The sequence below is a fragment of the Amphiprion ocellaris genome, chromosome 14 (assembly GCF_022539595.1).
Source record: "Amphiprion ocellaris isolate individual 3 ecotype Okinawa chromosome 14, ASM2253959v1, whole genome shotgun sequence".
NCBI lineage: Eukaryota > Metazoa > Chordata > Actinopteri > Pomacentridae > Amphiprion > Amphiprion ocellaris.
The window spans coordinates 12,747,785-12,759,212 of record NC_072779.1 but is presented as its reverse complement, the minus strand read 5'-3'; the positions used below and the strand labels follow the sequence as shown (position 1 = coordinate 12,759,212).

Below are 11,428 nucleotides of genomic sequence, written 5' to 3'. Positions count from 1 at the left end.
AAAACTAAAAAAGTAATCATATGAATACTTGATATTTCCATAAAGCAGTAGCAGTTCTGGCAAATGATTCGCAACATTGACTTTAATGGCCAAACAGCCAGCAAAGCATTATATAGAAATAATATGACAGCTGGTGAATTTATATTGTCTTAGAGTACATACCAATGTCTTACCCATGTCCAGGGCATGCAAACCATTTGGTCAAAAACACATCAAAACACAGGTTCAAACTGATTTATTAACTTCTTCATACTGGTTGACCACATAACATGCAGAATATATTTTATGTAAATATACGTGCAGGCAGGATAAAGTGCAAAACAGACACCGTTTGCACCACTGACTGTGCATTTTGAGAATGGGTGGTGCCAAAATGCTCTTTAACTTTGACGCTACGCGTTAAAATATGCATCTGCTCTTTGGGTGAGAAAAGTTAATGTGAAAGTCTTTTTTATTATGAACTCAAAGTCTGGAAAAAAAAGAAGATTGAATGAGTGATTGCATGAGATAAAGCATCTGTTTTGCAGTTTTATAAGTGGAATACCAAAACAATTAACAATATGTCATTATATTCAACTTTCCTAATTTTCCAAAAATGTTAGTGGTGCATATTCATTCAGGTCATTTCCGAGGATGGATTTGAGAAATGGGATGACTTTGAAAAGATTAATGTGGAAATCTCTGGAGAGTCGATCTGACTCGACAACACCACCTCCTATGCACATCTCCTTGGATCCCCAGCTGACCAATGCAACCTGTGCAAGAAGTAGCTGGTTATTCTATGCATTCAGCAAGAATGTACATAAATTACACAAGTTTGCTTATTTCAGTGCTCATTTGTGATCTATTACTGTACCTGTATTGTGCGAAGCTCGTAGTTCTTGAAAACAGCACCTCCAGAGTCACCTGTACAAATAGATACACAACACAGGATTTCATGCAGATTCCTGGGCCTGAATTACTGATCTCCTCTACTGTTGTTCATGTTTTAGTGTTTCATATATTCATGAAAGAGCAGGAACAAACCTGTGCATGCTATATGATCTCTCTGAGGACTTAGGCCACCAGTGCACAAGAAGTTATCAGTCACAGCAACCCGTTCGTCCTTCGTCGTTATGCCCTTTGCCGTGAGTGCATGTTTGATGCATTCATCTCTCTGTATTGGAGAGTAGCAGAAATAATTAAAGCTCAATGTGGCTTTTCAGATTTAGAAAAATAAAGAAAGCACACGCAGACACATTCAGCAGATACAACACAGCTCAGTAATGTAAAACTCACATTGTCGCCCAACTTGGCGTGAACATCTTTTAAACCCACAGTCTCTCGTTTCCTGGTCAGGAAATTGAGTCTTTCAATTTGATCCTTTAACAAATGCTCTTCTACAAATAGAAAACACAAAAATTTTGTAATTTATCCCCTCATTTTAACCACAAAGCAGCGCAGCCCACAGACAACAGCAATCATCATTTATTATTTCCAATTTTTTTCTTTTAAAAGATTGTGTTCAAAAATGTTTCAAATTCTGAAGCAGTGACCAAAATGCAAACAATAAAAATAAACTAAGAGGCATTAATCTATTTTTTTAAGTAATCCAAAAAATAGAAAATTAAAGCATGGAGCTATCAAGTGTGAATTTGAAACCCCCTTTAATAGATTTTAATTTTAAGACAAGTCATTCAGAAACATTGAATTGTCACATGTAAGCTTACTTAGCTGGTTAGCTCCAGCTGATAAAATCTGCCAATCAATTATAACTGTATAATTTCAAACATTAAAATCAACCTAGAAATCAGAAGCCTGCTTTTGTCTGCCTCTGTCTGACATTGATAAATCATTGTTTCAAAAATGTACTGTGAAGTTACCCTGTTGCTTGCAGGTGGAATCACCAACCAGTTTTAGAGCATTACTGGTCTCCTGGGTGCAAGGTATGCAAATGGGTCTAAAGAAAATGAAAAATAAACATAGCATCATCTCAAGCGGGATAATAAGAAGGGTTTCATTCATTTGTAGGACACGAGTTCTCACCTGGCTTCAGCTGAGATCTTAACGTCTTCCTCCAGTTGGATTAGAGCCACGTCAAAGTCATAGAACTCCTTCACGCCCTGGTCCACTTTAGCCGAAATATTGTACTTTGGGTGTAACATGAAAGTTTTGACTCTTTTCACTGTAAAAAAGTTTTCAGAACAAGAAGCAATTAGATAGATTAAAGTAGAGGATTGAGGACTAAATTTTCAATATCCATTCCCAAAGCCAACAAACAATAATTTCTGTGATGTGTTAAACTGCTGGTGTTCACATAAAAGAAGAGACATTAATGAATAAATAATTTCAGCAAATTATAATTACCTCGACCATCTCCATCGTCCAGTTCAACTGTGACATGTTCAGGTGTATCACCAAATTTGAAGCAGTGAGCAGCAGTCAAGATAAACCTCGGTGTCACCAGAGAGCCGAGGCATCTATTTTTCTATTACATAAATAATACATAATAAATATATAAAATGTTTAGTTCTCTTCTTTTTATTTATTTATTTTTTTTTTTTACTGATTTTTCATTAAAATTTGCATATGAAGATTGGAGTCTGCTGCTGTGTTGCCACTTAATAAAGTATTTCTCAATTAAAATTTTTTTCCCTCAGTGAAAATTAAGATTATAATGACAGGTATGTAGATTTTGAGCAAAATTATCCAAAAATTTGACATCACATATTCAGACTTGCAAACATATTTCACTGATGAGTTGAAACTGTTACCTGGACAATAACAAATGCCACCCATGGAAACATTTTCCTAAAGTTGGTTTTGTCAGGACTGTACTCCTTGTGAAGACCACATAGACCCTTGACTTCTTCTTCATCTGGAAAACAAACAAACAAAAAGGCAAATTCAGTTTTGCTCATGTTCACAAATGAAAATACATCTGATCACTAAACGGTTCGAGCTCAGTGCTGAAGCTAAACATTACATTCAATCTGGAGCTCAGTGCCTTGAACCCATTACATTATGTTAAATTAAATTACACTGATCCAGTGGGATAATTTATCATATCTATCCATTTCTGCTATATCAGTGGTATCAGCCTTGATCAAGAGTGATGGTTCTGCCTACTATCAGGTACTTTAGGAAACAAGAGAACCATGCAGGCATGCAGTTATGATCATGTATCTCCCTCGTGTTGAATTATTGCTGGGTGATGAATGCTAGGGAGAATACTAACACACACATGCACACAAAGCTGAACAACAAACAGAAGATTCATGCAGACTTCTTAACCCTGTAAAGTCTGACGCATCAAAAAATAGACAGAAAATTCAAATTTTTTGGAACCGAGATGTTTGTTACCCCTTTTAGCAAAATCCAAAAGAAAATTTTTTGCCATATTTTTAAAAATGAGTAACAATTTAGATGTTATTTTCACCGTTACTTTCTGAAAATTAGCAATCATTTTCCTAATGAACCATTTGTGGACTAGCTCATGAGAGTAGCCATTTTGAAAATGGGCAAAATGCTACTTTCAGCTGCTTGTAGTGAAATGATAATCCACAAGGGGGCAGAATTCATGTATCAGTATACATACAGCAGGTTTTTAAGGCAACTGTTTATCATGCTGATGAGATAGAGGTCTTAGAAACGCATGTATCAATATGATACAAATGCTTAGAGATGACTTACCAATTATCTCATCAAAGGTGTCCTGTAAATTCTCAATATCTCTCATTCTGAAGTAATGTTTCCCATCTTTCCCTACTGTCAGGGGATGCAGGTCATCATCAAAGATCACCGTTCCAATGGCAAAAACGTAAATGTCTGTAACAGAATGAAGCAGAATGATGAAGTTAAAGCAAATTCTGCACAAAAGTTGCTAGCAAATCAAAATTGTGAAGTAATAAAATGCTTCGTGTCTGTGTGGAAAAGTGCACACAGGCTGAATTATTTAATTTCAACAGAAATCTGCACAAATCAAAAGTTAAACTCACCAAGGTATTCCTCTCTGGATTGCTTCTGCTGATCGCTGGTATTGTTCATGTACACCATGTTCTTTATTCTTTCCACAGTGGGTAGAGGTGAACCACCCATGTTATAAGCACCTGCAGTAAAAGAAACCATTGCGTTAAAATATGAACACAAATCACAAAACAAAAGCAACAAATTTTATTCAGCTTTCGATATTCAAATCTTTTTTTTTTTAACGGTTTGAAGTTTGTCTTACATGAAAACAATGAAATAATGTTATGTGTATTAATAAAGCTTGTACATAGAAACAAGTCTTCAGGTCTGAAATATAAAGTCAATGAAGAAGTGCCTGAAACCTGCATTTTTTCCAACATCCAGCAGGAGGCAACTTCTCTGGTTACATCAGTTGCATCAAACTCTTGGAGAAAATGATGCTACTTCTCAGATGATTTGTTACCTAAGTAAGCATTTCCCTAACAAGTTTATAGTCACAATCACTAGTTTCAAGTCTCTTTCAATACAGCATGGTTTTCATTAGATGAATTATCATACCATTTAGAGTAAAATAGATGATTAAGCAGCAGCTTTAGGGCGTGGCTGCCTTATAGATGTGCATTGTCCTTGAGTTCTCAATCAGATCCTTCTCAGTTTCAAAATACTCAACAACCAATGAGTAGCATCACAGCTGCCATAGTTATCTTTAATATATAGTCTATGTACAAGTGCAGTCTATACGCTAGGCTAAGCTAATCAACTACTGGCTGTATCTTCATCAGTAAGTGGTATCAGTCTTCTCATCTAACTCACAGCAGGAAGGCAAATACCCGTTTTCCCGAATTTAAGTGAAACTCTTTAAGTTCAGAATTTTCCTACTGTAAAACAAATCAGCCCCATCATTACTGAAAGATAACAACATGCTGACGTTACCATCTGTAAAAAAGATGAGGACATGACGATGTTCTTTAAAACCCTCCTCTCCAGCTCGACGCTTTATAAAAGCCATTCGGTCCAAGAAGATCTTGAAGACTGTGTTCAGATCTGTTCCGGCGTTTTTTTCTGTAAGTCACACAAGCAGAGAGACACAGTAAAAGTGAACATTTGGATCAAGCTGTGTATTAAAACCATGCAAAAAGTACTGGCGGCTTTCCACTGCAGGAACTCAGGGTGGGTGTTAGGTGGCGCTAACACTTACAGGAACAACCCTATAATTGGCCATTGCATCTTATTGTTTTCATTGTGGTGTAGGATTCAATGGCTTTGACTGCAACATTAATGCTGAGTGGTGACTGGACATAACTCAGTTTCCAAAAAAATCTGCAAAGTTCTACTAATGTTTTTCCGAAATTTCCTTTTAGTTCCCAGAATGTTCTTCTTAAAGCTAAAATAACAAAAGATGTCCTAAAAATGTTAACTTTGTTTGTCCGATATGCCCCAACATTCTTGTTGCACGGGCAATGTTCTTCCTTCATAATCATGAAATATTCTGGGAACATTGTATATATTATCAAGGTAATTCCATCAACAACATTCAAGAAAAGAATGCATAGAAAATTGCAGGCAGAGTGTTCCACCTTCATTAAAATAACACATTAGAGGATTGTCTAATAAAGAACATTCTTTCATCTAATGTCTTGATAACATCTTAAGGTTTTCCAGGTCCTTACTTTCTTATCACTGGGGAAATGTTCTACTGAAAAACTTTCAATAATGCATTCCCTTGACAACATCCGCAAAACATCCCCAGAGCATTGTTGGGAAAAGGTTCCACTGTTGTTAAAATATCACATTACAGCAACATTTCATTTTTAAAAAAACAACTAAAGCCTTGATCACATCTGGAAACATTTTTTGAATGTTGGTTTGCAAACGTTATCATAGAACATTATCTGTGTTCCTGGACACAATGGACCTAAAAATATTCTTAAAGTGTTCTTTAAACATTTGAGTAAAACCTTTTTTAAAAAAGTTTTTTTTAGAACTTGTAGGTAATGATGGTCAATGTCATGGGAATGTTCCTGGCCAGCTGGGTTTTTACATATGATGATTTTCTGTTGTTGATGGCAATCTCAGAGACATAAAGATAAATTTAATCGATTAGCATTGTTTTCTCAGAGTTTAGCCAATCAGCTTCAAGTTCCACAAAGCAGTTATTTCAGGGCTGCTCAGAAGTACTTACATTTGAGTAAACATTTTTTTTCTGGCCCTGAAATCAAGGTTCTACACGGGTGGCTCTTGCAGTCAATACATACACAAAAAATAAAGCTTCACTTACCACCTATTGTAAAAGTACTCAACTTCTCCATGACGGAGATTAATGATGCTTTGCCATCCAAAAAATCGAGAATGTTAACAACTTCATATACGTCGGAGGAGAAAAAGACGATTTCATAGTTGGGAGTAACGCTAAAGGATGAAATCTGTGGATACATAAAGCACATCAGTTAGATACATAATGGCTGATCTTGTATTAACTTTTGACACATTTCTGTGAACACATGTAAACTTGTGGAACTGCTGTGCAATATTTCCCTAACGCAACGCCTCCTTACATTTCAAACTGCTTATGCTTGTTATTTTGTTGAGTAACTGATTCATTTATCAGCAGAACGCGTACCCCATAGTGTGCATTGACAGCATGCCAAGGGACTGGTGCCAAGAAACATCCGTCAAGATTATGATTTGTAATTCATAATTAAATTTACTTCTAATGGGCTGTTGTGGCAGCAGCCAAACTGGATGAGATTGTGTACATATAATGTGTACAGTGAGCCAAATGTGCCTCTAAAAGTGTGTCAGACACTACAGAAAGCCTCATGCATAATTCAGGTCCTTTGGCCACCACACCAGTTGGTCCACATGCAGAGTATTTGCGGGGAAAAAAGCACTTCTAAATTAGTTTTTCAATATCTATGTGACATTTCTAACATGGCATTTTATTGCTAAAACTATCCAGTGATTGATTAAATGTCACACTAACTGCTATATTTCGAACATGATTTAACAACTCAGCAAACTTATTGCCAGCATCCATCAGCAGCAGTCTGCAGTTTCACCCCAAGTGCATCCTCAGACCCCGATAACCGAGTCCACAATCAGCAAAGCAATCCTAATATAAGTCCAGTCCAAGCACGGTGTTGCTGACTGGTTGCAAATTCAGCATATTGTAAGACAGAGAGAGAGTTCTGGGAGAGTAGGACTTTAAATTAAATAAACAATGTAAACCTCTAATATATGCTGTTGTATCATTTTCGATAAAACTTGCATGCCTCTGGTGTTTTTAAATCAAGAGAGAAGCTGTTTGTTTCTCACCTTTGTGATGAGTTTTAAGACTGCATCTCTTGCATTTTTGAAGTGTTTCTCTTCGATGCTCGCAGATATATCCACAGCAATATAGATGTTAAGCGTCCCATTTTTTGAAATCCTGATTTTTCTCCCCTCCTGTGTGTCATCTGAACAACAAAAGATACTGTTACCATGCCATAGGCTTCACATTCTTTCCCATAAAGAAAGAAGCATAACAAAAGACAGTCATCTTTCTTGTTAGGTTAATATATTCAGAGCAAATGAATTATATGGTTAATTTACCACTCATTTATTTTATGTATGACACCAATGCTGATATATAATATGCTAATAATCAGATTAGGTCCAGGAACTCACCAACTGACTCTAAAGTGGTGAGGCTGTCTTTGATCGCGCTGCCAAATGCCTCTGAAACCTCCAGTGAAGTGTCATAAGTGTGCTTGTCTGCAAAAAAGAAAAAGCCACATAACCTTAGGCTTGCGATAACTGTGACAATGTAAAGTGACGCTAAAGATAACGGCAAACAAAAGTACTAGCTTTTCAGGTTTTCAGGTGCCAATACATGCTGCCTGAAAGCAGTAGTTTGATGTCTGTGTGTTTCAATGATGTACACTTCTGCTTAAAAGCATACTAATGCTCTTGCAGCGTAGTGGCAGCAGATTGTCTGCACAGATCACATCTACACATTTGGGCTGCATATGCCAAATTTTGTCTGCAAAAAGGTCCATAAAAACTCTTGTAGACTTGGGCAAATGATGAAATTTTCCATCACTCAGACCCTTGGGGACATTTGTGTACTCTGTCTTCCCACCAGTGCGCATTTTCAAAAGGCCGACATTGACAGCACAGAACCAGAGGAGGTAAAATACATGAACACACAACTGGTAAGTTCTTTTTTGGGCAGTTTGTGTTTGATTGGTTCGTACAATCATCATTCAGAACAGCTACATAAACAGATAACATTGTGTAAATGTGGGTTTATCAGCAACATTTTGAGACAGTCTCGCCTTGAGGTGATTCTTGGTGTAGGACAGAGTAAATGTAAAGATACAGAGACAAGTTCAAGCCCTCCCATTGAAACTGTGTTCCTCCAGGTAAGAAGAAAAGTGACTGAAAACATAATTCATGTGAAAGTAGGTACATGAAAGTGTAAAGGCCTTTACAAACAGAAAGAAAAAGGGAAGCATGAATAAAATATACATACCTACTAAATCTAGGACTATTATTTAGGCCTGAACATTTAGATCACCAAACTTAAAGACACTGGGCAAAGGCACTGACATAAACGGACTTCTATCTTTCTGTAACCAGACAAATTGTTTCATCTGACCTGTTTGCCACTGACTGATATTTACAGACTAACTGACTGTTCATATCGCTAAAAACTGCAGAATTGGTAAATGGAAAGGAAAAATGATCCACATTAGTTCTAACTTTTCAAACTTTTGAGTGTTCAAGAGCCCTGGCAACATTATCTTGAGTAAATTAACTTGACTCCAGTCATTGCCTCTAAATGCTGCAGCATCCTTATGATAATGAGCTTCCATTAGGCTCCCAGCAGACCTCTTAATGGCAAAACTTTGATCAAATAAATGTAAACAGTGTGTGTGCTGTAGATATCTGTCTTACAGTAGCATGCTGGTTCTTTTCCAGTCCACTGGCCATTCTCCTGACACACTCTTTCACTGGAGCCCACCAAAAACAGGTTGCCATTGCAGGTGTATTTCACCGTGTCATCAATTCCAAATATGTTCCCTGTTCTGGAGGCTCCAGCTGGGATACCAGGATCTGGACAGTTATCACCAGCTGTGGTAAGAAATGAAGAAACACAAAGATAAGTCATGAAAAAGCCAAAAAGACTGATTGAGTGTATGTCCCAAATTTGAAAGAAGAGAAGAAAGGGCTGAATAATTAACTTAGCAACACAATGATATTAAAGTATTCTTTTCAAATAGAAGGCCTGAATTCAAATCCTACCTAAATAAAAGTCCATAAGAAGCTATTTTTAACGAAACACTGAGGACCACTGGGACAATGTTTGACGATACTTTATGGTTTAAAAAATTTTCAGACTCTATATTTATGAAAAATATTAGTTTTCAAAGTACACCTGCTGTCATAAATAAATGAATGCAAAATTTGCAATATGTCGCTTAGTCAAACTATGAAGTTTGTAATGTGTATACCACATATTAGTAATATGAAATCAACTTACATCCAGAAAAATAATTAGCTTCGTAATAGCCTTTATAAATTAATTTAAGAGTAAGAAAATATATTGACATGAGACTATAATTTGTTGTTTTTTCCACAGGAATTTTTCTTTAAGTATTAACATATATATTAAAAGTTGTTTTCAACAACAATTTAGTTTTTTTATTTCCATATGCAAGGTTGACACTTAAAGTTTTAAGCTGGGGACCAGTCACAGGAGATTTTTTGTGAAAAATTTTGACTTACTCAGGAAACATAAATACTGGTAAAAAATATGTGGACATTTGGAAATTCAAAGTTACATATACAATTTCAAAATAATAATAATAATAATCAGCATTATAAAAGTAGCTCACCCATGTTTTAAAAACTTATCATACTGGATGTTTTGTGTAACATTTTATAATGCGAAGATAAAGAACAGCTGTCAAATAAATAAATAAAAAAACACTTTGTGGAGTGAAAGTGTGAAATTGCATTAAATGAAAATACTAGTATCTCAAAATTAAGTCAAATGACTTAAAATATGTTCCACTGCTGTTGAGGACTTACAGTCACGGCTGCAGATGGGAGTGGAGCCGCTCCACTTCCCGTTTGGTAAACACTGACGTGTGGTTGAGCCCCTCAGTGTGTATCCGGAGTAACAGTCATACGTGGTCTCGTTGCCCACAAAGTACTTCTCCTGAGGAGGGATGACGTTTCCGTTCTCCATCACATTTGGGTCTGGACATTCAACAACTGAGAGACAACAAGGTCTGAGTCATCATGTAGAGCAGGCAGCCTGAGGCACAGTCAGAAACATCATGGTCACATTACTCACGCCTGCATCTCTGAGGTGAAAATCTTTTGGGTGATGGGTTCCACCTGCCGTTGGGCTGACAAACGCGTGCTAGATGTGGATATGGATAGTAGCCCTCAGGGCAGTGGTACACCAGAATGCTGCCTCTTTCCAGCTTGTTGGTCAGTTTGTAATCACCTCCCGCCATTGCCATGTTCGTCTCCGTGCAGTTACACTGAACCTCACCTGCTGGGTAGAAATTCACCATGTTGTGGCACAGAGGTTAAGATTCAGTTTTGTCCACAGAGACACAAGCTGAGATGCCCTAAGAAAAGAGCAAACTTGTGTAAAATTAAAGGAGTGCCATGTTAATACACAGGTCTCTATAGTCTTTATTTTGTTGCTGCAGGGTGGAAAAAATTTAAATGCCATCATATTTAATTCTGATCAAACATATTCTTTTTTAATAATGGGGTTTTAGTCAAAATAGAATATACTGATAAAGTTGGCAGTGTCAGTAGCACATATTAGGCTTATGACATTATCCCACATTCAGAAAAATAAGCAGCTTTGTAATGGACTTTAAAAACAGAGAGAAAATATCCTGACATGAGACATAATATCAGATGCTGTTTTTCCACAGGAATTTTACTTTAAGTTTACAAATGTATATTAACAGATGTTTTCAACAGAAGTTTTTAAGTTCCATGTGCAAGGTTGGTACACCAAATTATAAGCTGTAGACAAGACAATGTGAAAAAAATCTGCTGTAAATTATTGTAAAGATGTTTCTAACAGACCTTTTTAATACTACGAATGCTGAAAATGAGCTTATTCGAGAGACATAAATACTTGGAAAAATACACAAACATTTGGAAATTCAAAATCATGTATGACATAAAGATGATTTAAATCTAAAATAAAAGTAGCTCACCCATACAGAGGAGGCATGAGAGTGCAGCAAGCCAGCTCCAGTGGACAGAAATTCCCATGTTGACTCTTAAACTGGGGAGCAATATAAAAATGAGAGGATACTGTAGCAGCTGTTTATTTATTTCCCAGTGGACAGTGATGTTGAGACAGAGGGAGTTGACAAAGACCATTCTGCTAATTATTAACTTTGTGACCAATGAGATCAATATGTATGTGTGTGTCACAAAAAAATCCCACAAAATCTCA

General features: G+C 36.6%; 1 protein-coding gene across 2 annotated transcripts; it reads right to left on the bottom strand.

Moving 5' to 3' along the window:
* Positions 1-220: 220 nt before the first annotated feature.
* On the bottom strand, positions 221-11,341 carry LOC111580649 (complement factor B-like). 2 transcript variants are annotated; one of them, XM_023288491.3, is made up of 18 exons: positions 11,184-11,341; positions 10,292-10,498; positions 10,024-10,209; positions 8,887-9,063; positions 7,615-7,701; positions 7,264-7,403; positions 6,227-6,371; positions 4,882-5,010; positions 3,978-4,088; positions 3,673-3,807; positions 2,754-2,857; positions 2,347-2,467; positions 2,026-2,164; positions 1,863-1,939; positions 1,279-1,379; positions 1,027-1,156; positions 857-906; positions 221-755 (listed from the first exon to the last, which is right to left on the bottom strand). In XM_023288491.3, the coding sequence occupies exons 1-18, from the start codon at positions 11,239-11,241 to the stop codon at positions 582-584; spliced, it is 2,271 nt and encodes a 756-aa protein (XP_023144259.1). In that variant the 5' UTR covers positions 11,242-11,341; the 3' UTR covers positions 221-581. The 2 variants fall into 2 exon arrangements, with proteins under 2 accessions (XP_023144259.1, XP_023144260.1); XM_023288492.3 differs by having other exon boundaries at positions 10,292-10,495; positions 11,184-11,333.
* Positions 11,342-11,428: the final 87 nt, after the last annotated feature.

Bases quoted from the DNA above. Each gene is read 5' to 3' on its own strand.
- LOC111580649 (XM_023288491.3), bottom strand. From the start codon at position 11,241: ATGGGAATTTCTGTCCACTGGAGCTGGCTTGCTGCACTCTCATGCCTC. The intron at 6,372-7,263 runs GTGAGAAACAAA...ATGTATCCACAG, and splicing joins TCTTAAAACTCATCACAAAG to ATTTCATCCTTTAGCGTTAC. The intron at 4,089-4,881 runs GTAACGTCAGCA...CTTTTACTGCAG, and splicing joins CCTCATCTTTTTTACAGATG to GTGCTTATAACATGGGTGGT.